This window comes from Rhinichthys klamathensis, unplaced genomic scaffold (genome assembly GCF_029890125.1).
Source record: "Rhinichthys klamathensis goyatoka isolate OS25496 unplaced genomic scaffold, OSU_Roscu_1.1 h1tg000049l_1, whole genome shotgun sequence".
NCBI lineage: Eukaryota > Metazoa > Chordata > Actinopteri > Cypriniformes > Leuciscidae > Rhinichthys > Rhinichthys klamathensis.
This window is the reverse complement of record NW_026606595.1, coordinates 1,540,252-1,567,051: the sequence shown is the minus strand read 5'-3', so window position 1 is coordinate 1,567,051 and position 26,800 is coordinate 1,540,252. Positions and strand designations below refer to the sequence as shown.

General features: G+C 45.0%; 2 protein-coding genes across 2 annotated transcripts in view; both read left to right on the top strand.

Moving 5' to 3' along the window:
- The first annotated feature begins 6,957 nt into the window (after nucleotides 1-6,957).
- Nucleotides 6,958-26,800, top strand: part of LOC130082723 (nuclear factor 7, brain-like) — a 117,105-nt gene continuing 97,262 nt past the window's right edge. Inside the window, exon 1 of the mRNA XM_056247577.1 lies at nucleotides 6,958-7,086. The gene's annotated coding sequence lies outside the window, so the exon portion shown is untranslated. The remainder of the gene's footprint in view (nucleotides 7,087-26,800) is intronic.
- Nucleotides 7,083-26,695, top strand: LOC130082724 (nuclear factor 7, ovary-like). Its single transcript, XM_056247578.1, has 6 exons — nucleotides 7,083-7,572; nucleotides 14,409-14,504; nucleotides 21,183-21,413; nucleotides 21,491-21,513; nucleotides 21,595-21,713; nucleotides 25,891-26,695. The coding sequence occupies exons 1-6, from the start codon at nucleotides 7,171-7,173 to the stop codon at nucleotides 26,376-26,378; spliced, it is 1,359 nt and encodes a 452-aa protein (XP_056103553.1). The 5' UTR covers nucleotides 7,083-7,170; the 3' UTR covers nucleotides 26,379-26,695.

Below are 26,800 nucleotides of genomic sequence, written 5' to 3'. Positions count from 1 at the left end.
GCGTACTCTGGTGGACTGGAGGAAGCGTGAGCTATACGTGAGCGTACTCTGGTGGACTGGAGGAAGCGTGAGCTATACGTGAGCGTACTCTGGTGGACTGGAGGAAGCGTGAGCTATACTTGAGCGTACTCTGGTGGACTGGAGGAAGCGTGAGCTATACGTGAGCGTACTCTGGTGGAATGGAGGAAGCGTGAGCTATACGTGAGTGTACTCTGGTGGACTGGAGGAAGCGTGAGCTATACGTGAGCGTACTCTGGTGGACTGGAGGAAGCGTGAGCTATACTTGAGCGTACTCTGGTGGACTGGAGGAAGCGTGAGCTATACGTGAGCGTACTCTGGTGGAATGGAGGAAGCGTGAGCTATACGTGAGTGTACTCTGGTGGACTGGAGGAAGCGTGAGCTATACGTGAGCGTACTCTGGTGGACTGGAGGAAGCGTGAGCTATACGTGAGCGTACTCTGGTGGAATGGAGGAAGCGTGAGCTATACATGAGCGTACTCTGGTGGACTGGAGGAAGCGTGAGCTATACGTGAGCGTACTCTGGTGGACTGGAGGAAGCGTGAGCTATACGTGAGCGTACTCTGGTGGAATGGAGGAAGCGTGAGCTATACGTGAGCGTACTCTGGTGGACTGGAGGAAGCGTGAGCTATACGTGAGCGTACTCTGGTGGACTGGAGGAAGCGTAAGCTATACGTGAGTGTACTCTGGTGGACTGGAGGAAGCGTGAGCTATACGTGAGCGTACTCTGGTGGACTTGAGGAAGCGTAAACTATACTTGAGCGTACTCTGGTGGACTGTTGGAAGCGTGAGCTATACGTGAGTGTACTCTGGTGGACTGGAGGAAGCCTGAGCTCTACGTGAGCGTACTCTGGTGGAATGGAGGAAGCGTGAGCTATACGTGAGTGTACTCTGGTGGACTGGAGGAAGCGTGAGCTATACGTGAGTGTACTCTGGTGGACTGGAGGAAGCGTGAGCTATACGTGAGTGTACTCTGGTGGACTGGAGGAAGCGTGAGCTATACGTGAGCGTACTCTGGTGGAATGGAGGAAGCGTGAGCTATACGTGAGTGTACTCTGGTGGACTGGAGGAAGCGTGAGCTATACGTGAGTGTACTCTGGTGGACTGGAGGAAGCGTGAGCTATACGTGAGCGTACTCTGGTGGAATGGAGGAAGTGTGAGCTATACGTGAGTGTACTCTGGTGGACTGGAGGAAGCGTGAGCTATACGTGAGTGTACTCTGGTGGACTGGAGGAAGCGTGAGCTATACGTGAGCGTACTCTGGTGGACTGGAGGAAGCGTGAGCTATACATGAGTGTACTCTGGTGGACTGGAGGAAGCGTGAGCTATACGTGAGCGTACTCTGGTGGACTGGAGGAAGCGTGAGCTATACGTGAGTGTACTCTGGTGGACTGGAGGAAGCGTGAGCTATACGTGAGCGTACTCTGGTGGACTGGAGGAAGCGTGAGCTTTACGTGAGCGTACTCTGGTGGACTGGAGGAAGCGTGAGCTATACGTGAGTGTACTCTGGTGGACTGGAGGAAGCGTGAGCTATACGTGAGTGTACTCTGGTGGACTGGAGGAAGCGTGAGCTATACGTGAGTGTACTCTGGTGGACTGGAGGAAGCGTGAGCTTTACGTGAGCGTACTCTGGTGGACTGGAGGAAGCGTGAGCTATACGTGAGTGTACTCTGGTGGACTGGAGGAAGCGTGGGCTATACGTGAGTGTACTCTGGTGGACTGGAGGAAGCGTGAGCTTTACGTGAGCGTACTCTGGTGGACTGGAGGAAGCGTGAGCTATACGTGAGTGTACTCTGGTGGACTGGAGGAAGCGTGAGCTATACGTGAGCGTACTCTGGTGGACTGGAGGAAGCGTGAGCTATACGTGAGTGTACTCTGGTGGACTGGAGGAAGCGTGAGCTATACGTGAGCGCACTCTGGTGGACTGGAGGAAGCGTGAGCTATACGTGAGCGTACTCTGGTGGACTGGAGGAAGCGTGAGCTATACGTGAGCGTACTCTGGTGGACTGGAGGAAGTGTGAGCTATACGTGAGCGTACTCTGGTGGACTGGAGGAAGCGTGAGCTATACGTGAGTGTACTCTGGTGGACTGGAGGAAGCGTGAGCTATACGTGAGCGTACTCTGGTGGACTGGAGGAAGCGTGAGCTATACGTGAGTGTACTCTGGTGGACTGGAGGAAGCGTGAGCTATACGTGAGTGTACTCTGGTGGACTGGAGGAAGCGTGAGCTATACGTGAGTGTACTCTGGTGGACTGGAGGAAGCGTGAGCTATACGTGAGCGTACTCTGGTGGACTGGAGGAAGCGTGAGCTATACGTGAGCGTACTCTGGTGGACTGGAGGAAGCGTGAGCTATACGTGAGCGTACTCTGGTGGACTGGAGAAGCGTGAGCTATACGTGAGTCTATAGAGCGTATAAGGTCATCTTTCAGCGGTTTATAGATTGCTGATGGAAACACGTCCTCATGTTCTGATGTCAAATTTTTTGTACATATTTTATAGTTTTTACATGTTTTAAATAATTGTATTCATTGGTTTGTTGAGTACACACAGTATTGTTGTATTGTGATTAATACAGTTACTGTATTGTGTTTAATCTCTTTAGTTGAAACCAAAAATGCACATTGTCCATTAATTTTAACATCTGAAAAACTCTTTGAAAAAATATGTGTCAAAAAATAAGTGTTCAAATTTTGTTTTCATGCCCTTTAGAGCAATAAAAACATATAGGGAAAAAATCCCGACTGAGGTTGTCATAATTTATGCACGAAAGGGTAAATGTAAGTACAGTTACATAGACACCTCATATAAAGTGGGATCATATGTTATGTATTTTATGCAAGTTGTTAAATTTTATGTCTGGTTTTGCTGACAACTGCAGATGAAACATTATATTTGTTTCTTAACAGGACATGCATCTTGTTTCCAAATCTGAAGGTTGTTGGCGTTCTGTTGTTACGACCCTTGGAGTTCATCTGTGAGTGTAAGACTGCATAAGCTCACCCTCACACACAGAGGTCAAAGGTCAGACGCGTCTCTAACCTCACCTCGTACTCTGAGAGGTTATATATATACAGTATATATCCACCAGCCTGTGAACTCTCATGACAATCCAGAACATTCAAAACACACTCCAGTCTTCCTCAGATCACTCAAGGGCTGAAGTGTGTGTGTGTGTGTGTGTGTGTGTGTGTGCTTAACTAGAGTTTGGGGACATCCAGGGACACACTCAATTGGGAACATGATTCATAAAGACAAATCCATCATGTTTTGTTGTGCTTGTTTAATAAAGGAAGGGAACTGGGTTAGTCTGTAGTCATTATCATCAGTGCACACTTTGGTGACGTATGCTGTAAAGTGCTCATCAATGGCACATACACATCCCACCAGAGACCTTCAACGGGACCCTCTCGGCTCTCGGCCCGCAACAACACATGAAGAGCATCATCTGGCCACAAACACACATGTTTGCGCAGAATTACATCAACTTTATTTCTATATAAGAGCAGTTGTGCCTCATTTGTGTCAGTTATTTTACCTGTAAAAAGTCAGTTATGCTGCTTGATATTGCAAACTGGTATATATTAACATATTATTTGTATTTATTATCACAACCTTAAGGTGATGACACAATGGACAGCTTTTTGAGCAATGTTGCTGTCAACGGGCAACGAGACGAGACACAGAGCCCATGACCGGTCTACATTATCCAGATAGAAATGTGTTGCCCATTCTCAATGGGAAAGTGCTCAGAAACAAGCTCAACAAGTTGCCCTGTGTATCATCACCTATAAACACACTGATTTGAATTATTCTAGTTATTTATCTATGGAAGTCTTGCACATTCACAGAAAATAGCATGCATAAAAAAATACATTGTAAGACTGTTTTGCGTACTGTACTTTTCAAGTTATGAAAACGTTATTTCTGAATGTTCCTTCAAAACGTCCAATTTTTTACAATGTTTTAAAACATTTTTCTTGGTACGTGAAAGTTTATAGTTTTTTATAATTTTGTAAATGTTATTGTAACATTCTGAAACATAAAAAAAAAAACATTAGTAATAACATTTTAAAAAATGTTAGACAAACATCCAACCAAAACGTGTTAGAAAAAATGCATTAACGTTCTTGTGCTAAAGTTTTGAGAATATTATTAAGATTTTAAACACATTATTTAACAAACATTTAGTTGATGTTGCAGGAGGAGCGTTTGCTCGTGGCTGTGGAGAAGCTCTGCGGAGTTCCCCGGGTTCTCCTGTTCTCGCCGGTTCCCTCAGATGGAGATGAGGAGCTCGGCTCCAGGAACTCGCTCTTCTGCGCGGGATCGCGGCGCTTTGAAGCGATTAGTCGCGGCTGCTTCCTTTGAGTGTAACAACTGGAAGAATCAAACCCAAGATGACAAAGCCCAGAAGAGCACCTGAAAGAACAATGTGCTGCCACATGTATGTGTTGCTTTACACACCCCGGCTGTTTCATCCTCTCCCGACAGCGAGCGTGTGTTCCTGTGAAGCGAGCGCGGCGTCTGGAGAGTCTTCCAGCGTTCAGCGCAGAGATCTCAGACGAACAGCTCAGGGACAAACGCTTCCTCTTGTAGTCCCACTCTCAGACAAGCGCGCGTTTAGCGGCGCCCCGTTCAGACGCGCGGGCCGGGGGGACGCGCGCGCGTGTGTGTTTATCAGAAGAGAAGCTTTCCTCTGGCGCTCTTCTGGGTGAAGCTCGAGTTAACAAAGCCGTCGAGTCTCTGCAAAGGAAGCCGAGGAATCTCGGGCCCGAACAGGTTTTAATGAGGCTCCTGGGTCAGCGGCGCCGAGCCTCTTCTGTGTCGGAGACGGCTTTGGTTTTCAAATAAAACGGGTTATGATTTAGTTTGGTGCTCTGTGGAAGTCAGATGAACATTGATCGTGTGGAAAAAGCCAATTGTTGTTAATGAACAGATATAGTTGAGCTCAGTCAGTGACTTACCTGGTTAATGTGTTATAGACCTGCAAGCAATTAAAGTCACCATGAAATCACAATTCACCATTCTGTTTTTTTTAATGGAATATTGCAGTGTTAATTGTACAGTAAATGATTTACCGGTGCACATCATCATTATTGTGTTAATAATCTTGACTCAGAATCAGTTCCTCTTGCAGCATCTCTTCTCTTCTCTGATGGCGAGGGCGGGGCTATAACCTGTCACTCACATGAGATCAGCCAATAGCAAACCACAACCATCCAATCAGTTCCCCACAGGGGCGGATTGGCCATCGGGAATACCGGGAACAATCCCGAACGGCCGGTCCATTTCAGGCCGAAGACCGGCCGGTGGTCAAAGAGTTTAAAAAAAAATAAAAAAATTTAATGAAACTGCAGCGGAACACTGTGTGTGTGTGTGTGTGTGTGTGTTTCAGACCGGGCCAAGCCAATACTTTCAATCTGAGGGGGGATACGAGCGGCCCCTCCCAACTTGGACTGATCCTCGTTTTTCCTGACATCCGATTGGCTCAAACTAGGCGCCGATCAAAGGAGTTTACTTTTGGTCATGTTTGGCGGGTTTGTGTGAATGCAGCAGAGACGGACGCTAAAAATGGCGAAAAGAAGGAAAGAAGAGAAAGAAATGGGTGGGGCCGAAAAAATTAAAATTAAAAAGAAAAAAAATTTGGCACAAGAGGCAGCTAAATGCGCCAAATTAACAGACCTTTTCCGTACTGAAAAGGGTGCTGTGGTAGCCAGAGGTGCAGATGAGGAAGGACCCAGCAGCATGGACAGGACAGGTGCACGATTAGTGATATGTTAGTGATTTATTATACACTGAAATTGTTTATATTTGCATTTAAATATAGGCATTTATTACATGGCTTGGTAGAATTCCAATGTAGAATGCGGTCGGTTTCTTGATAACACACCGCTGCTAAGTATAACACACGTTGCCATGAAAAACAGAGCGTTGCCATGGACGCAGTACAGAGACGGAACGGACTATTTTCTTTAGCGGAAGCAATACAATCGTTTTTTAATCAATAAACTGCTTTTTAAATCAATATTTTGTCACATTATTGATTTATTTGGTAGGTAGCCATGTAATAAGCGGGATAATGTAAAGCGAGGCAGGTGCTATAGCGAATACAAACGCTATAACAACCTTACATAAGTTATATTTTTATTAGGGCTGTCAAAAGATTAATCGTGATTAATCACATCCAAAATAAAAGTTTGTGTTTACATAATATATTTGTGTGTGCTGTGTATAATTATTATGTATTTATAAATAGGCCTACACACATGCATGTATATATTTAAGAAAATAAATTATTCATATATAAAATATTTATATTTATATATAATATAGATTATGTATTTATATATAAACAGTATTTATGTGCAAATAATTCTTAAATATATACATGCATGCATATGTATTTATATATACAAAATAATTATACACAGCACACACACATATATTATGTAAACACAAACTTTTATTTTGGATGTGATTAATCACGATTAATCTTTTGACAGCCCTAATTTTTATAGATATACTATATACTGACTGTACACATGACATGCTGGTAGTTAGCAGTATACTGTGACTTATGTGTTCGAGATTAGGTTTTGCTGACCTGGTTGTGTTTAGTGCAGTGGTGACTTGCTTATACAACCTGAAGATCCTAAAATTTCTTGAATGTCTTCAGTGTAACTTAATCTGATTCTCTTTATACAATAAAAACACTATTAGAATTAAAATAACTGCAAAAAATTCTTCTTGTTCTTTAGTGTTTTATTAAAGGTTTTATAGCATTATACCTGAGAGAGTTTCAATGCAAGTTTTGTTCAAATTTAACCTGAAGAAATCCTGATGTTGTTCTTTGAACCAAAGGTGATCATAAACTCCTCCCTCATGAACACACCCTCTTACAACACTTACCAGGAAGAGACTGACTTATTATTTATCTTTTCTGTCATGCTGACTCTCTTCTCTCTCGACAAAAGCAATAATTAAAGAAGCAGCGATCAGTGCAGAATGAAGACAAAGACTTTCAGGAAGGATTTGTGAGACATTTGTTTCTGAACAGACAGCAGATCGTTGTGATTCTCAAGGTGATTCATTCTTAAACCCGTCGCTTGGAAACTGAAAGTAAAGTTTGTGTTGCTGGAGCTCAAACGGTGGAAATGGCTTCACTAAATGTGTCTGCAGAAGAGCTTTCTTGTCCCGTGTGCTGTGACATCTTCAAGGCTCCTGTTCTTTTATCATGTAGTCACAGTGTCTGTAGAGAGTGTCTTCAACAGTTCTGGAGAACCAAGAAAACTCAGGAGTGTCCTGTCTGCAGGAGAAGATCCTCAAAAGATCAACCTCCTCTTAATCTGGCGTTAAATAACTTGTGCGAGTCAATCCAGAAGGAGAGAAATGAGACGCGTTCATCAGGATCTGAGGAGATCAGCAGTTTACACAGTGAGAAACTCAAACTCTTCTGCCTGGAGGACAAACAGCTTGTGTGTATAGTGTGCTTTACTTCACAACAACACGACAATCATAAAGTCAGACCCATCAGTGAAGTGATTTCATCATATAAGGTAAGACAAATGTCTCTTTGTGTCACATGTAAGTGAAAATGACATGTGTTTGGAACCCATCACTCAAAAAAATGTTAGCTTTACTTAACTTTTTTATGTAAACAGGTTCCACCGGTTCCACATAACTATGTTTCGTTAAACAAACATAATATGTTCATGTAACTTCAACATCATGGAATTTGGTCATTTTAAGCGACCCAATTAAACTCTGAGCTAAAGAGTTAATTAAGTGAATAACTGAGTGATGATTGAGCATTATTGAAGACACCTGATGTTAACAAGCAGAATCACTGAAGGAGAAAACCGGAATGTTTAAGTCCCCATTATGGAGATAAGTGTGTGTTTTATTTGGGCTCTTGACCATTAACTTATTAACTTTAGATTTTGTTTGGTTGCTGTACATGAGTTATAACAGCCAGATGAACAATAAACAAAGGTAATCTGATGGTGTTGGTTGTGTTTTTTAACATAATCATTATTTCACAATCATTTGACCTGAGTCACTGAACTTATATTAAACCGAATTTCTGAGTTAAGTTAACCTTTCGAATAATAGCAGCATTGTCATTGTAGAGCAAACTATTTTTAGACTTTTCAATGAAATTCAAATGATCAAATCAATAAATAAAAAAGAAACTTCCTAAAAAATATTTTGAGTAGGCACACACAGACATCAAGAATCAGCCTGTAAATCTCAACAATGGTGACAATTATAAAGCAGTTGCAGTGCATTCTGGGTGCCACCAATCAAAACTCATTCATGGCTTCCATCATGCTTTGCTTCATGAATAAATAATGAGCTTATGATCTGTTTGTCACCATTGCTGAGATTCATATGCTGATTCTTGATGTCTGTGTGTATTTCTTGATTTGATCATTTGAATTTCATTGAAAAGCCTAAAAATAGTATGCTCTACAATGACAGTAAGGTAAACTTAACTCAGAAATTGGGTTCAATATAAGTTCAGTGATTGAGGTCAAATGATTGTGAAATAATGATTATGTTAAATCACAACCAACACCATCAGATCTCCTTACTTCATTATTCATCTGGCTGTTATAACTCATGTACACCCACCAAACAAAATCTAAAGTTAATAAGTTAATGGTCAAGAGCCCAACTAAAAAAAAAACACTTATCTCTATAATGGTGACTGTTATGGGATTTTTCATTCTCTCTCTTTCAAACCAATAATTGCTGCTGCTACTGATTGATGTGAGCAGGTGAAATGGGTGGACGGGGAGAGACGGATGGACTTTGACCCCAAAGGTCAAAGGACAGGCCAGTTTTAGAGCAAGCAAGAGATCATGACCAAACCCTAAAGTTCAGGTTATTATTATTATTTCCTGACGGTAGAGAACTGAACTTTAGTGTCATAATGTCTGTATGAAGGACAGGAAACAATCGCAAGTTAACAGATTTAATGAGTGATAAGATGAGAACAGTACAAGCAGGTGGAACACAGTGACGCAGGGACTTCGATGGCCAGGATCCGTGATGAGGTGCTGTGCAGAGGTGACGGTGAGAAGACAGGAGACCCAGATGCGAACGACGAGGAACAGGAACATGAAGCAGGAACAGAACACCAGAACACCAACACGCAGGACATCAAACAACGATCTGACAGGGATGATAGAACAGCGGTAAGTATTTAAGGAGTTGTGAGATTGATTGCAGCTGGTGATGAATGATGATCAGCTGGAGTGGATCAGGTGATGTCATACACTCACGCCCACTACACACGTGCACTCACACAACAACATAAACACAAGACTAGAAGGAACGGAGAATATGTCTACCGTGACAGTACCCCTCCTCCTAAGAACGCCTCCTGGCGTTCTCAGACTCCGTTACCTGTCGATTGTAATCATCGATAAGGGAGTGATCCAGGATGTCTCTAGCAGGCACCCAACTTCTCTCCTCCGGACCGTAACCTTCCCAGTCCACCAAGTACTGAAATCCGCGTCCTCTCCGCCTAGAGTCCAGAATACGATTAACCGAATATGTGGTCTCCCCATCTACGAGTCGCGGTGGGGGAGGAACCGGGACGGGCGGATTAATATGAGAATGAAACACGGGTTTAATCTTGGATACATGAAAGGCGGAATGAACCCTCCTGTACGCTGGAGGTAACTTGAGGCGGACTGCCACCGGACTAATGATCTTGGTGACAGGAAACGGGCCAATAAATTTGGGTGCAAGTTTATTAGAGACGGTACGCAGCGGAATGTTCTTAGTTGAAAGCCACACTTTTTGACCAACGACGTATACGGGAGGCTTTGACCTGTGGCGATCGGCCTTGGCCTTGGTGCGCGCCCCCACCTGGAGTAGAGTCTCACGGGCTCTAGTCCAGGTGCGGTGACACCTCTGAACAAAGGCGTGAGCGGAGGGGACCGCAACCTCGGATTCCAGACTGGGAAAAATTGGTGGCTGGTAACCTACGCTACACTCGAACGGAGATAGGCCCGTGGCCGACACTGGCAACGTGTTGTGGGCGTACTCCACCATAGACAACTGTTGGCTCCATGAGGAAGGATTCTTGGAGACCAAACATCGCAACACTCTCTCCAAATCCTGGTTGGCCCTCTCGGTTTGACCATTGCTCTGGGGATGAAACCCAGAGGATAGACTAACCGTCGCCCCCAGTAATCTACAAAACTCTTGCCAAAATTTGGACACGAACTGGGGTCCCCTGTCGGAAACCACGTCAATCGGGAGGCCATGTAACCGAAAGACGTGGTCAACGACCGTCACCGCTGTCTCCTTAGCTGAGGGTAATTTGGGTAAGGGAACAAAATGGGCTGCCTTCGAGAACCGGTCCACCACAGTCAAAACGACTGTGTTCCCCTGAGAAGGGGGGAGGGCGGTGATAAAATCTAGAGCGATATGGGACCAGGGTCTCGAAGGAACCGACAGCGGCTGAAGTAACCCGTCTGGAGGTCGATTGGAAGTCTTGCCAGTGGCACAAACCGAGCAGGCCAAAACAAAATCGTGAATGTCGCGAGCCATAAGTGGCCACCAGAATCGTTGCTTGACTAAAAAGCTAGTGCGATTAACTCCTGGATGGCAAGCTATATTGGAGCCATGACCCCACTGGATAACGTCTGACCGTAATCCCTCCGGCACAAACAAACGATTCGGTGGGCAACCGGGCGGAGGCGTTACCCCTTCTAAGGCCTTCACGACCCTCGATTCGACCTCCCATGTGAGTGTGGAAACAAATAGAGTTTCGGGTAAAATGCACTCGGGAGTAGACGGGCGTTCGGAAAAATCAAATATGCGAGACAAGGCGTCAGGTTTGATGTTCTTAGAACCCGGACGGTATGAAAGAGTAAAATCAAAACGACCGAAAAAAAGTGCCCACCGAGCCTGCCTGGAGTTCAATCTTTTGGCGGTTCTGATGTATTCTAGGTTCTTGTGATCAGTCCAGACGATAAAAGGTACCCCCGACCCTTCTAACCAGTGGCGCCATTCCTCCAATGCTAGCTTAACTGCCAACAGCTCTCTGTTACCAATGTCGTAGTTACGCTCGGCTGGTGACAAACGGTGGGACAAAAACGCGCAGGGATGCATCTTGTCGTCTGCCGGAGAGCGTTGGGACAACACTGCACCTACTCCCACCTCTGACGCGTCGACCTCCACCATGAACTGACGTGAGGGATCAGGGGCGACAAGGATGGGGGCTGAAACGAAGCGGCCTTTCAGTTTGGTAAATACGGCTTCCGCCGTGTCAGACCACCTGAACGTAGTTCTGGGGGAGGTCAAGGCGGTCAGAGGTGCGACTAGTTGGCTGAAATTGCGAATAAAACGCCGGTAGAAATTGGCGAACCCCAGGAACCTCTGCAGGGCCTTGCGAGAATCCGGGGTTGGCCAATCCACCACAGCCTTGATCTTCTCAGGGTCCATCCGCATACCTTCAGACGACACGATGTGCCCCAAGAACGGAACCGACTGTGCATGAAAATCGCATTTCTCCGCCTTGACAAAAAGCCCATTCTCTAGCAACCTCTGAAGCACTCGTCGGACGTGTTGCACATGTTCCTGGAGAGAAGAAGAAAAAATCAATATGTCATCCAGGTAGACATATATGAACTGATCGATCATATCTCGCAACACGTCATTGACCAGTGCCTGGAAAACTGCTGGGGAGTTGGACAACCCAAAAGGCATAACCAAATATTCAAAGTGCCCCCTGGGGGTGTTAAAAGCAGTTTTCCACTCATCCCCCTCCCTAATGCGAACCAAATGATAAGCGTTACGCAAATCCAATTTTGTGAAGATAGACGCTCCCTGCAACCTCTCGAAAGCTGAAGACATCAGCGGCAAAGGATACGTATTCTTTACCGTGATGTTATTCAACCCCCGGTAATCAATACAAGGTCGCAGAGAACCGTCCTTCTTCCCCACAAAAAAGAACCCCGCCCCCGCTGGAGAAGAGGAAGGGCGAATGAACTTGGTTGCTAGAGAATCAGAAATGTATTTCTCCATAGCCTCTCTTTCAGGAATAGAAAGTGAATATAATTTGCCTTTAGGCGGAGACTTACCTGGCAGTAAATCTATAGCACAGTCATAGGGACGATGCGGAGGAAGAGAATCATTGAAAAAGGCAAGATCATTGAAAAAGTTGTCTTTAATCAGCAGAACAAATTCTTAAGCTTGAATGGATTCTTTGACAATTTTCAATCTGGTGTCCGATCGCATCACAGCACAGAGACAGCTCTCATAAAGATAATAAACGATATTCGCTTAAATACTGATACAGGGAAATTATCAGTACTGGTACTACTCGACCTCAGTGCTGCATTTGACACTGTTGATCACGACATACTTCTTGACAGGCTGGAAAACTGGGTGGGGCTTTCTGGGATAGTCCTAAAATGGTTCAGATCATACTTAGAAGGGAGAGGTTATTATGTGAGTATAGGAGACCATAAGTCTGAGTGGACATCCATGACATGTGGAGTCCCTCAAGGCTCAATTCTTGCACCACTCCTATTCAACCTGTATATGCTCCCAATGAGCCAAATAATGAGAAAGAACCGAATCTCTTACCACAGCTATGCAGACGACACACAGCTCTACTTAGCCCTATCGCCTAACGATTACAGCCCCATTGACTCCCTGTGCCAATGCATTGATGAAGTAAACGTTTGGATGTGCCAAAACTTTCTTCAGTTAAACAAAGACAAAACTGAAGTTATTGTGTTTGGAAACAAAGAGGAAGTTCTCAAGGTGAACGCATACCTTGACGCTAGGGGTCTAACAACTAAAAATCAAGTCAGGAATCTTGGTGTGTCTCTAGAGTCAGACCTTAGTTTCAGTAGTCATGCAAGTAAATCAGCATACTATCACCTGAAAAATATTGCAAGAATTAGATGCTTTCTTTCAAATCAAGACTTAGAGAAACTTGTGCATGCTTTCATCACCAGCAGGGTGGATTACTGTAATGGACTCCTCACTGGCCTTCCTAAAAAGACCATAAGACAGTTGCAGCTCATACAGAACGCTGCTGCCAGGATTCTGAGCAGAACCAGAAAATATGAACACATCACACCAGTCCTCAGGTCTTTACACTGGCTCCCAGTTACATTTAGGATTGATTTTAAAGTATTATTACTGGTATATAAATAATTTAATGGGCTAGGACCTCAATATATTGCAGATATGCTCACTGAATATAAACCCAACAGATCACTCAGATCATTAGGATCACATCAGCTAGAAATACCAAGGGTTCACTCTAAGCATGGAGAGTCTGCTTTTAGCTATTATGCCAGCCGCAGCTGGAACCAGCTTCCAGAAGAGATCAGATGTGCTCCTACAGGAGTCACATTCAAATCCAGACTCAAAACACTTCTGTTTAGCTATGCATTTACTGAATGAGCACTGTGCCACTGCTCGTCCGACTGTTTTCACTGTACTGTACTTTATTTTATTTTTTTATTCTAAACTGTTTTAATTATTCTTATTTGTTTTGATTATTATTATTTTTATTTATTCTATGTAAAGCACTTTGAATTACCATTGTGTATGAAATGTGCTATATAAATAAACTTGCCTTGCCTTGCCTATCGCTGTGCTCATTATAACCACTGATTTAGTTTTAATTTCTCATCCCTTGGAAGTGTTTGAAAGAGAGTTTGCCTTTTCAGCGCAGAAAACCGCATCTTCTCGACATGTACACAACACGAACACGAACACGAACAGCTACAGCTTTTGTGGGCGGGGCGAAGTAGACGTTGTTCGCCGGCAGCCAATGAAGACCAAAGGCGTTAATTATGCAAATGTGTTACATAGTTACGTATGCAGGTCACGACAGTGAGACTTACTGACAACTCGTTTAGGCGGTTCAGACTCGATTCTTTCTTTTGAGAGAACTTTATTTATCATGCACTTTCCACTTTACAACTGTGCAGAACATTTACATTCACTAACAGCCGTATTACACACTACATGAAGGGGAATGTTGGAAAAGCATAATAAGGCTGCAGTAATCAGGACTGGTTGTGTTTAGTCCAGCTCAACCACAGTATAAATACATTTCATATATTTGAGGAATTAGTAACTACGTGGGCAAATACATTTTCATGCAGGCCTTGTTGGTATTGGATAACGTTTAGCTTCAATAAATAACATTGTCTTTTACAAACTTTACTTTGCCTTTGTTTTATGGTAGCTTTTAATTTCTGAATCAATTTAGTATGAGATATACACAAAAATAGAAGAAATCAGGATGAGGGCAAATATTATTTCGATCATTGATTATATCACTGTATCGTCTTCTCTTCTTCTCTTCACTGTAATCTGATGTGTTAAATGTTTGGTCCAATTCTAGGAGGAGCTCAATACAGCACTGAAGTCCTTACAAGAGAAACTGAAACACAAAGAAAACATTAAAGGAGAGTTTGAGAAAACAGTTCAACACATCAAGGTGAGGAAACAGAATCAGGAGTTCCCTTTCAAGGGAACTTCGAGCTGCGTCAAACGCTGTGGGAACGCCCCTGCGTTGTGCGTCATGAAGCACGTATGGAATCAGCCCAATGGAGAGACGGAACGTCATAGGCGGGTGACGTCATCGACCAGGAAACTATAAAGCACCCCAAAAACACAAGCGCATCAGCTTCTGTGCCTTCAGTCGCGCTATATGTGAATCTGTCTGAGATGTAAACACTGTCTGTCTTTAGTATTTGCTAGGCAGGAGTTATCACATTTACACCACACAAACAATTTTGTATGAGAGACTATGGCGAGCGAACGGCATTAAAGAAGTGTGTTCCTCCCTGCTTGCGCTATCTAATGGGCGGGGATACACACGTTCTTTGTGTTGTTTGTTTGGGAGTGCAGCATGCCCAGTCAGCTCTCGAGGGGGCTGGCTGCGAGCATTGAGAGCGTCTGCCTTTATGGACGCTCCGCTCCCGCCGGGCGCTCTTTGAGGAGAGTGCTCGGTGCGCGCTCCCCGCGGTTCGAGTCCCGCTTCTGCCGAGGCTGAGCGGCGACGCTTATCGTGGGGATCGCAAATGGATCTTTCAGCGGGGTTAGAGACGGGCTCTGCCTTATTTGGAAGCACGCTCTGCGGTTTCTTCCGCCCGGGCTGAGGCACCAGTACTGCAACTATCTAACGTTAGTTATAAAAACTAGGAGATAAAAATAGCAGTATTGACGAGGGAGATGTGGAGGACTCGCCACCTAACACTCCCGAAAGCGAAGAGCTCATGGAGGTTCTCACTCGATCTGTATCAAAACTAAGCATTGAATGGCCAGTGGCTATAGGCAGGAGTCTGTTATTAAATCTAAGTTAGATGAAAGATTTCTCCCTTCCCGTGTGCAACCTCCACGCCGGTGCTTGCCGTTTTTTTTTTTTCATGATCTCCATACTGAGGTGTCGAGATTATGGAAGAAGCAGGCTTCTGATATAATTTTAGCCCCCAATCATTTACATATTCAGATTTAGCGGGGGCTAGGGTTTTGAAAAGAAAAGACGGCGCTTTGCCGCGGGTATAAGAGACGCTTGCGAGCTATCTCTCTTCCGAGGCTGCATTGTCATTTAAAGCACCGGCATTACCTTCCAAGCCATTATGAAATATTTCGGCTTTGTAAAGTGTATTTGGCGGCAGGTCAGGCTGCGTCGTGTCTGCATACAATGTCTATATTGCAGGCATACCAGGCTGATTTGCTAAAGGACATGAGCGTGAGTGAGGAGGCAGTACTGACGTGGTTCGAGAACTGCGTCAGGCTGCCGATTTGTGGTAAAATTATTTTTTCCAACATGAAACAGAAAGAGAAGCTTTCTTTTAGATGATCCTCTCTCCCCTGCGGGGTTATTCAGTGACTTACACTCACCTAAAGGATTATTAGGAACACCTGTTCAATTTCTCATTAATGCAATTATCTAATCAACCAATCACATGGCAGTTGCTTCAATGCATTTAGGGGTGTGGTCCTGGTCAAGACAATCTCCTGAACTCCAAAGTGAATGTCAGAATGGGAAAGAAAGGTGATTTAAGCTATTTTGAGCGTGGCATGGTTGTTGGTGCCAGACGGGCCGGTCTGAGTATTTCACAATCTGCTCAGTTACTGGGATTTTCACGCACAACCATTTCTAGGGTTTACAAAGAATGGTGTGAAAAGGGAAAAACATCCAGTATGCGGCAGTCCTGTGGGCGAAAATGCCTTGTTGATGCTAGAGGTCAGAGGAGAATGGGCCGACTGATTCAAGCTGATAGAAGAGCAACTTTGACTGAAATAACCACTCGTTACAACCGAGGTATGCAGCAAAGCATTTGTGAAGCCACAACACGCACAACCTTGAGGCGGATGGGCTACAACAGCAGAAGACCCCACCGGGTACCACTCATCTCCACTACAAATAGGAAAAAGAGGCTACAATTTGCAAGAGCTCACCAAAATTGGACAGTTGAAGACTGGAAAAATGTTGCCTGGTCTGATGAGTCTCGATTTCTGTTGAGACATTCAGATGGTAGAGTCAGAATTTGGCGTAAACAGAATGAGAACATGGATCCATCATGCCTTGTTACCACTGTGCAGGCTGGTGGTGGTGGTGTAATGGTGTGGGGGATGTTTTCTTGGCACACTTTAGGCCCCTTAGTGCCAATTGGGCATCGGTTAAATGCCACGGCCTACCTGAGCATTGTTTCTGACCATGTCCATCCCTTTATGGCCACCATGTACCCATCCTCTTATGGCTACTTCCAGCAGGATAATGCACCATGTCACAAAGCTCGAATCATTTCAAATTGGTTTCTTGAACATGACAATGAGTTCACTGTACTAAAATGGCCCCCACAGTCACCAGATCTCAACCCAATTGAGCATCTTTGGGATGTGGTGGAACGGGAGCTTCGTGCCCTGGATGTGCATCCCACAAATCTCCATCAACTGCAAGATGCTATCCTATCAATATGGCCAACATTTCTAAAGAATGCTTTCAGCACCTTGTTGAATCAATGCCACGTAGAATTAAGGCAGTTCTGAAGGCGAAAGGGGGTCAAACACAGTATTAGTATGGTGTTCCTAATAATCCTTTAGGTGAGTGTAGTTAGTACTGTCATTAATAATTTCAGGAAGAAAAGAAGCAGGCAGCAGCTTTTAAAATGTTTCTTCCATTAAAAGTTCACGTCCACGGGGCTGCTGGGCGGGAGCAGCCCCGGCCGTCCACGAGCTCATCGCATAGGCGCAGCTAAGCAGAGTATCGCGTCTCGCGCTCCCCCTGCTGGACAGTGGGACCAAACGTGGCACTCTCCGCCAAAGCTTTTTGAAAAATAAATATAATATAATATATATATATGTATAAAAAAAGAAAAGAAAAGCAATAGAACTGTTTTGAGGACAGTTATATTGGCTATGCTGAGGGCGGTCCCCACCGACGGAGAAAGGTGTTCACCTCTTTTTACGGTGCCCATTCTTCCTCGGTGCCCTCAGGGGCCCGTTCTGCCAACCCCGCCTTCATGCCGGGGCGCAGACGGTCCCGGCGAGCGCTTTCCCGAGGGACGCTCGCCGCCTCTGACACTGAGGGTGGTCCCCATCGAGGGAGAAAGGTGTTCACCTCTTTTTACGGTGCCCATTCTTCCTCGGTGTCCTAAGGGGCCCGTTCTGCCAACCCCGCCTTCATGCCGGGGCGTAGATGGTCCCAGCGAGTGCTTTCCCGAGGGACGCTCGCTCCCTCTGAGGAGGGTCTCAGAGCGGTCAAACCAGTTGTTCCCTGCCGGTGCGCCGTTACAGGGCGCTGTGTTTGCTGCTCAAATTACACCGGAGACCAGTCTCGAGAGACTGGTACCCTTAGTAGAATTTGTTTGGCAGAGTGGAAAAGCCTTCCAAGAATATCTCAGTGGGTCCTGCAGACAGTAGTAAGAGGTTATGCGATCCAATTTAGGTGTCGTCCACCGAAACTCAGAGGGGTTCTGCCCGTAGTGTGGGCCCCGAGCAGGCTCTGGTAATGGAACAAGAGGTGAAAACGCTTCTTCAAAAGGGGGCTATAGAACGGGTTCCTCCTCCCAGTTTGGAGCTAGGTTATTACAGCTGATATTTCATCGTTCCAAAGTAGGATGGGGGGTTGCGTCCAATTTTAGATTTGCGCCTATAAAATCGCTCGGTAGGGAAGCTCAATTCAAGATGCTCACTATCAAGCAGGTCGTGTCACAAATCAGGTCCGAGGGCTGGTTTGTCACGATAGATCTAAAGGACGCTTACTTCCACATTTCCATATTTCCACAACACAGGAAGTTCCTGAGGTTTGCCTTCGGGGGCGAGGCATTCCAATATAGGGTTCTTCCGTTCGGTCTAGCTATCTCCCCGTACTTTACGGAGTAGATGGCGGTTCGACATCGAGATGTCGTCCTCGCGCATATCAGGAAGTTGGGGTTGAGGCTGATCGCGAAGAAAAGTGTTTATCTCCTTCCCTGGAGACCACTTTTCTGGGCGTTGTTTGGGACTAGGTCACCCGCATTGCTTCGGTTCTTCAGCCTTGAAACAGTAAAGCTAGGCCAGCTACTCACTGTAAAGCAGTTTCAGAAACTGTTGGGTTTGATGGCAGCAGTGTCCAACGTTATACCTTGGCCTGTTGTACATGAGACCGCTGCGGTGGTGGCTCAGGACCAAGGGATTCTCCCCGAGGGGAAATCGCTGCCTTCGTGCTCTGGTCTTGTGGAAAGAAACTTGGTTCCTATCCAAAGATCCTGTGCCAGGGGCTCTTTGTCGTCGCGTAAAGCTAACGACGGATGCTTCCCTCACAGGGAAGCATGAGTGGTCGTCCAGCCCAAGGTCTGTGGCAGGACCATCGTCTATCATGGCATATAAATTGTCTAGAGATGTTGGCAGTGTTTCAGGCTCTGAAACACTTCCTAGCAGACCTGAGAGGTCATCATGTGCTAGTTCAGTCAGACAACACGTCGGTGGTCTCTTATATAAATCGTCAGGGGGGCCTGCGGTCTCGCCGGCTTTACAAGTTGGCCCGTCAGGTCCTCCTGTGGTCCCTACGGAAGTTACTATCACTGAGAGCAATGTATCTTCCTGGGTGTTTGAATGTGGTAGCGGTATCCCTGTCGAGGCAGGGGCCGAGGCCGGGGGAATGGAGACTCCACCCCCGAGGTGGTGGAGCTCCTTTGGTTGAGTTTCGGTCGCGCCGAGGCGGACCTATTCGCTTCCAAGGAGATATCGCACTGTCGTCTGTGGTTCTCCATCAGTCATCCAGCCCCTCTGGGGTTGGACGCTATGGTGCAGCCGTGGCCGAGGTCACGTCTGTACGCTTTTCCCCCGATTGCTCTGCTACCAGGAGTTCTGGAGAGGGTTCGCCAGGACGGGGTCAGCCTACTATTAGTAGCCCCGTTCTGGCCGGCCCGAGTATGGTTTGCGGACCTGGTTTCTCTCCTGGATGTCAGGAGGGATCTACTCTCTCAGGCGGGCGGCATGATATTTCACCCCCGCCCAGAGTTATGGAAACTGTGGGCTTGGCCTCTGAGCGGGCCCAGCTCTTAGATTCCGGTCTCTCAACCGAGGTTGTTGAGACCGTCCTTCACTCCAGAGCTCCATCCACGAGGAAGCTTTATGCCTTGAAGTGGAAACTTTTCACTTCTTGGTGTGGAGAACACCTGCAGGACCCAGTTAACTGCCCAGTGGGTGCAGTGCTGGAATTCCTGCAGGAGCGCTTCTCCACAGGGTTATCCCCCTCCACACTAAAGGTGTATGTGGCGGCACTAGCTGCTTACCACGTCCCTTTCAGTGGAGTTTCTCTTGGGAGACACCCGCTTATAACTCGTTTCCTCCGTGGCACTTTGAGGCTGAGGCCAGTGGTTCGTACGAGGGTGCCGACCTGGGATCTGGCCATTGTATTGGAAGGTCTTTCCCTAGCTCCTTTTGAACCTATCGAAGAAGTTCCTGAGAAGTTTCTCACTTTTAAAACTATCTTTTTACTTGCTATCTCCTCATTAAAAAGAATCGGAGATTTGCAGGCTCTGTCGGTGTCACCCTCGTGCCTGGAATTCTCGCCTGGCAAGGTTAAGGCTTTTCTGCATCCTAGACCAGGGTACGTTCCCAAGGTCCCTACTAATGTTGTTAGACCTACGGTTCTGCAGGCTTTCTGTCCTCCTCCATTTATGTCATCGGACCAGGAGAAACTTAATTTACTCTGCCCTGTTAGGCCGTTAGACGCTATGTCCACAGAGCTGCCCTGTGGAGGAAATCAGAACAACTATTTGTATGTTTCGGGCCACCCAGGAAAGGGTGTCCTGCGTCTAAACAGAGAATGAGCAAGTGGGTGGTCGAGGCTATCTCACTTGCTTATGAGTCGGCTGGTCAGCCTTCACCTTTGGCTGTTTGAGCCCACTCTACTAGGAGTAGGGCTGCTTCCAAAGCTTTATTGTCGGGGGTTTCCCTGAGTGATGTTTGTGATGCGGCTGGATGGTCTTCACCGCATACTTTTGTTAGGTTCTATGACCTAGACTTAAGTTCTACCCCTCGGGCACAGGTGTTCTCGTCCTCTGTGCGCTAGTTCTCACATGACGGTCACTTGGTCCTATGGCGACGTGGGTATTCGCGTTCCCACAGCGTTTGACGCAGCTCGAAGTTCCCTTGAAAGGGAACGTCTCGGTTACGTATGTAACCCTAGTTCCCTGATAGGGAACGAGACGCTGCGTCGTTCTGCCATACTCCCGGCATTCCCGTTAAGCGCTCCTTCAGGCCTATCAGAAGCTGATGCGCTTGTGTTTTTGGGGTGCTTTATAGTTTCCTGGTCGATGACGTCACCCGCCTATGACGTTCCGTCTCTCCATTGGGCTGATTCCATACGTGCTTCATGACGCACAACGCAGGGGCATTCCCACAGCGTTTGACGCAGCGTCTCGTTCCCTATCAGGGAACTAGGGTTACATAAATAACCGAGACGTTATCTTCATTACATCTGTAGGATCACTGTATACAGTTATGATCTGATATATTTAATATAATGGATTCCAGTTGCTTATTTCTGTAAATGACGAGCATTAATCTGCTTCTGGATCAGTTATATGTCGGGATCGAGTTTATCTCTGATATGAATGATGTGAAGTGTTGATGTGTGTCGATTGAGATGATTGAAGTGAATGTGATGTGATTTCAGGCTCAAGCTGAGCACACAGAGCGTCAGATTAAACAGCAGTTTGAGAAGCTTCATCAGTTTCTCAGAGATGAAGAAGAAGCTACAGTCACTGCACTGAGGGAGGAAGAGGAGCAGAAGAAGCAGAGGATGAAGGAGAAGATGGAGGAGATGAACACACACATCTCAGCTATTTCACACACACTCAAAGACATGGAGGAGATGATGAAAGCCAGTGATGTCTGCTTTCTGAAGGTCTGATTTTAGATCATTGGTTGATCATTGGTTGATTGATTGAGTTCTTGGTGATAAATGGTGTGTTTGTTCTGCAGGAGTTTCCAGTCTCAATGGAAAGGTGAGTGATCTGCTCCTGTCTCTGGTCTCTCTGGTTCTGATCCAAAGCCACTGCAGTTCTGACTCCTGAATGTTCTTCCAGAGTCCAGAGCTCACGGCCGGATCCACAGATGGCTTCTGGAGCTTTGATTCATGTGCCACGATACTTGGGCAACCTGCCGTTAAGAGTCTGGAAGAAGATGCAGGACATCGTCCAAAACAGTGAGTCTGACTGCAGGAGATCTGAGCTGGAGATAAAGGCTCTTCATGACACAAACTGATAGATAGATAGATAGATAGATAGATAGATAGATAGATAGATAGATAGATAGATAGATAGATAGATAGATAGATAGATAGATAGATAGATAGATAGATAGATAGATAGATTTGGCTCATTTAAAGATTCCATCAATGACAGTCTGGGGTATTTTCATCCTAATTTTTAGGAAAACTGTAAGTCTGATCCGTTATACAGATAAAGCCGGAGTCAGAACCGTCTGATGGTCTGAGCCGAGTCTGGAGGTTTTTAGGAGGAGTTACAATTAGAAAACTTAGTCTCAGAATAATAACTAGAATGTACACTTCTTAAGGAAATGAGTGGTGCTTGCCGTGCGAAACTACACTGCTGGCATGATGTTAACACAATTTGCATGTTACTAGCATGATGTTAACACAATTAGCGTTGTTAGCATGATGCTAACATGGTTAACATGTTGCTTGCCTGTTTAAACAAGGTGCTAACATGATTGCCATGATTCTAGTATGATTAACATGTTGCTTGCATGATTCTAACACAATTAAGGCCTGTTCACACTGGGCCGACGTTTAACGCCTCGTGACTAAACAAAGGGCGCCAATGTGAGTGTGTACACCGACGCGAAAAACGCCACGCGTAAAAGCATCATTTTTTTAAAAACGCCTCGGGTTCGTTTTTTTTATTTGACGCACCATGTCAAAAACTATCCGACCAATGAGATTGGCGCTTTTGCTCACGTGTCTGGAGCTTCTGAAGTTACAGTAAAACACAACTTGGGGGCGCTCAAACACAAAACGGTCTTGCTGAGCACACATACGTAACGGCGAAGAAGATGCGCCAGCGTCTACACCATAGATATCCATAATAAAGGCTAGATGTCTCGTCCGCGCTGCTGGCCAAATATGGCCTTTATTATGGATATCTATGGTCTACACTGCCGGGAAGAAATAAGACGAGGAAGATGCGAGGCAAGACGAATGTAGAGCTTCTGGTCTCGTTGGTGTCGGAACATAAAGAACTATGACAAACGCGGCAGCGACTACAAAATAGGACTATTTCTGTTTTACATTAAGCGCCATCTAATGTCAGGGAATGAATTTGCATGTTCACTCGGCTCATCGTCAGCGAAAATTGCTTGGGTGTGAACACAAAAAACGCGTTGAAAAACGCTGACGAATAACGCGCCGATATTCGTCCCGGTGTGTACGGGGCTTTTAATATATTGTTAAACAAAATGCTAACATGATAAGCATTTTGCTAGCATGATGCTAACACAATCATCATGTTGCTTGTATGTTTTAACAAGATGCTAACATTATTACCATGATGGTAGTATGATTAGCATGCTGCTACTGCACTTTAGTTAGCATTTTTGACATGTTTTAACACTTAGCTAATCACTATTAGCATGTAGCTATTCACTGCTAGCATGTGTAGCATGATGGAAGTCCTATTTTCTAGAATTAATCAATAGAGCCAATCTCCAATCATCTTGCTGAACAGTTGCTATGCTACTCTGTTTGGTTGCTAGGGTCTGGCTTGGTAGCTGCCAGTGATGATACACCAAAGGCTGCTTGGCAGTATAAATTATATAAACCGCAACTAGGGATGTAGTCCGCAACTCCTGACATTCAGATGTAAAGATATCCCTCTTTGAATTTGGGTTGCCAGGGTGCTCGACAGTGGTTGCTAGGGCGTGGCTAGGACGTGTTGAAGGTGATTTGTGATTGGCTGTTTGCTGCCCCGAATCAAACGCACAGACCCTCATGTTTCTATAACACTTCTACTCAAATATATCCCTTTGATCTCCTTCAATGGAAGTCTTTGGAATTTGTTGCTATGGTGCTCTAAATAGTTGCTAGGGCGTAGTTTTATAGCTTCGCAATGATCCAGAGAGACTGATTGGTCGTCTGAGTAAAATGTGCCCGCCCCCTTGTCTCTATGACACTGTGATCCAGAGCTATGTTCAATACAAAATCCCTATGCAATTTACCATAGTAGGAGAAACACATGCGTTTCATGGGCCATCCTTCGCCATAGTAAGTCTATGGGGCAACTTTGGTTCGCTACTGCCCCCCAGGGGTGCAACTTTTACCCCATTGTGAGGTATGTTCTTACAGAGAGCCTCTTCAAATGTGGGAACCCACACATTTCTGCAAAATCCTCGCTCAGAGCTACGACTCGTAAAAGTTGTCTCAATGTTAAGTCTTATGGGACTTTTTCGCCCAATTTTTTCGCCTGCTGGACGAACATTGTTCCCCCGATCGCTTATAAAAGCACACTAATTAAGCACACCATTCCTCAATAATCCGCATGATTTGACGTTTATTCATGGGCCTATGACAGACACTTCGGGAGGAGCAGCGCGCAGAAGTTTTGTCCAGAAGTCAAGTTAAGTCACCTTTATTTATATAGCGCTTTTTACAATACAGATTGTATCAAAGCGCTTCACAGTGATAACATGAAAACAATATAACAAAGTTTGTTTCTAAAAGAAAATTGCGTCAACGTCCAACTTAAGTAAGGCAGATCAATAATATTATTGAATATTAAATGTCCCCAACTAAGCAAGCCAAAAGCCAAGGCAACAGTGGCAAGGAACCAAAACTCCAGGAGACAGAATGGAGAAAAAAACCTTGGGAGAAACCAGACTCAGTCGGAGGGCCAGTTCTCCTCTGGCCAACAAAGGAACAGTGCATGATTCGGGCAGCATTACAAGTCAGATTACAAGTCAGATTGGATCGGAACATTTAGAGTATTGATCCATTTCCATCTTTTGGAAGTCCAAGTAATCACGCCGGTATTAAGACGAGTTGTTGAGGATCAGTGCCGTCCACCATAGAGAGTCCATATCGCCCGTGTTGAGTCGTCTCTTCACAGGCTTTGTGATTGGGGCATCTGAAGTCTCCGTGAGAGGCTGGATACAAACTGGAGCTGACGAACGCCATTTTCTCGGGACTCGCGTCCCGAGATAACAGCAGAAAAGCAAAAAGGGAAAATAATTAGCGTAGCTGCTGTTCATAGTGATGATTTCCATAACACAGGCGTAAATGATAAAACATGAAGACAGTGACTCTTGCGTCCCAAAATCACCCCCCTCCGTCCCCCACTCAACTCAGCCCAGCTTACTGACCTCTACGTCCCTCCTGCTGCTGAGACCTAACCACAATCTCACAATCTCTCCGCAACCCAACCATACGCGCCAACCCGTTGACTAAGGCTGTCGAGCCCCACTGGTGCGTGAATAGGCAGTTTCAGTGGACAACGGTTCCGTATGGCATACTACCTACCGCAACACAATATCTGCCCAACCACCCGTCATTCACGCAATATACACAGGAACGTAATGACTGTAAATACTATGCAACCTATACAAATAATCTACAGTCTCTTCAAGTTTTATAGTATTAAATGCATTTGATCTGATTCAACAGTAGTATAAAAGGTAAGCATTATGTGAATGCTTGGCTAAAGAGATGCGTCTTTAATCTAGTTTTAAACTGGGACAGCGAGTCAGAGCCTCGAACAATATCAGGAAGGCTATTCCAGAGTTTAGGAGCTAAGTGTGAGAACGCCCTCCCTCCTTTAGTGGACTTAGATATCCTAGGAATGACCAGAAGCCTCGAATTTAGTATAATAATAATTAGTATGCAAGAGAACAATAGTGATGCTTTGCCACTAATAATAATTTCTCAATCCAACATAATTAGTTAGTCAAACACAACAGACATAAATAAACTGAATAAACTGTTTTAAACCGATACACAGACTATAAGAGGCAATGAAATGAAGATGATCAGAAGCTGCTGAACATCACACACACACACACACACTTACAGTTCTTCATCTACAGCAGAAATCTCAACAGATCTCATTGATTTATTATTATAACTTTACTAAAGTATCAGTTCCTCTTGATGGACACAAATGTCTGAATCCCATATTTAATGTTTGTAGTTGATGCCGTTAAACGCTGATGATAAACGAGTGTGAAACTAATAACAGCACTGACAGTGATCAGAGGAAAATGAGTTTGATCAACAGGACGAGTGTCATAATTCATAATAATCTGTGTTGGGTTCACTGTTGATCATTATATGAAGATCAGAATAAAAGCATGTGTTGATTGTGTCTCATCAGCTCCTGTGATTCTGGATCCAAACACTGCAAGTCCACTTCTCGTCCTGTCTGATGATCTGACCAGTGTGAGATACAGCGGGAACAAACAAACTATTCCTGATAATCCAGAGAGATTTGACGGGTATCACTGTGTTCTGGGTTCAGAGGGTTTTAACTCAGGAACACACTGTTGGGATGTGGAGGTTACAGAGAGTAAACACTGGATTCTTGGAGTAACTACAGCATCAGTCCAGAGGAAGGGAAGTGTTTTCTTCAACACTGATGTCTGGAGTGTGGAGTACGGATGGACTCCAGGTTCTGGTTTTCGTGTTAAACAGGATCTTGATCGTGTGAGAGTGAATCTGGACTATAATGGAGGAACGGTGTCGTTCTCTGATCCTGTAACTAACACACATCTACACACACTCACAGCCACCTTCACTCACACACTCTTTCCATTCTTCTGTTGTTCTTCCTCTCTGAGGATCTTACCGGTCAACACTCAGTAAAGTTACTCCTGTAGATCTGGATCTTCATCATGTTTCCAATATTTACTCCATATCTCATGAGTAAGAGTGCTGTAGATCTGAGTATCAGTACGGCTGCTGTGATTGGGCCGTGATGATCACATGACTGATATCCCTTACGGATACTTCAAGTTCCTTTTATGAAGTATAGCCTACTTAAGTAACATTCAATTGCACTTTATGTAGTGAGTACACTAATGTCAATGTACTAGTAATAAGCTTGTAAGTGTACTGTTTCAACACTGCTTGGGTGTAAATTGTCCCAATTTAGTATATAAAAAGTATATGTTTAAGTGTAACTGCAGTAAACTTTAAGTGCACAACTACGTTTCTCATTGAACTTATAAGTATACTAGTAGTTTACTATTTTAATACTAGTAGTAAAATAAATTTAGTTTATGAAA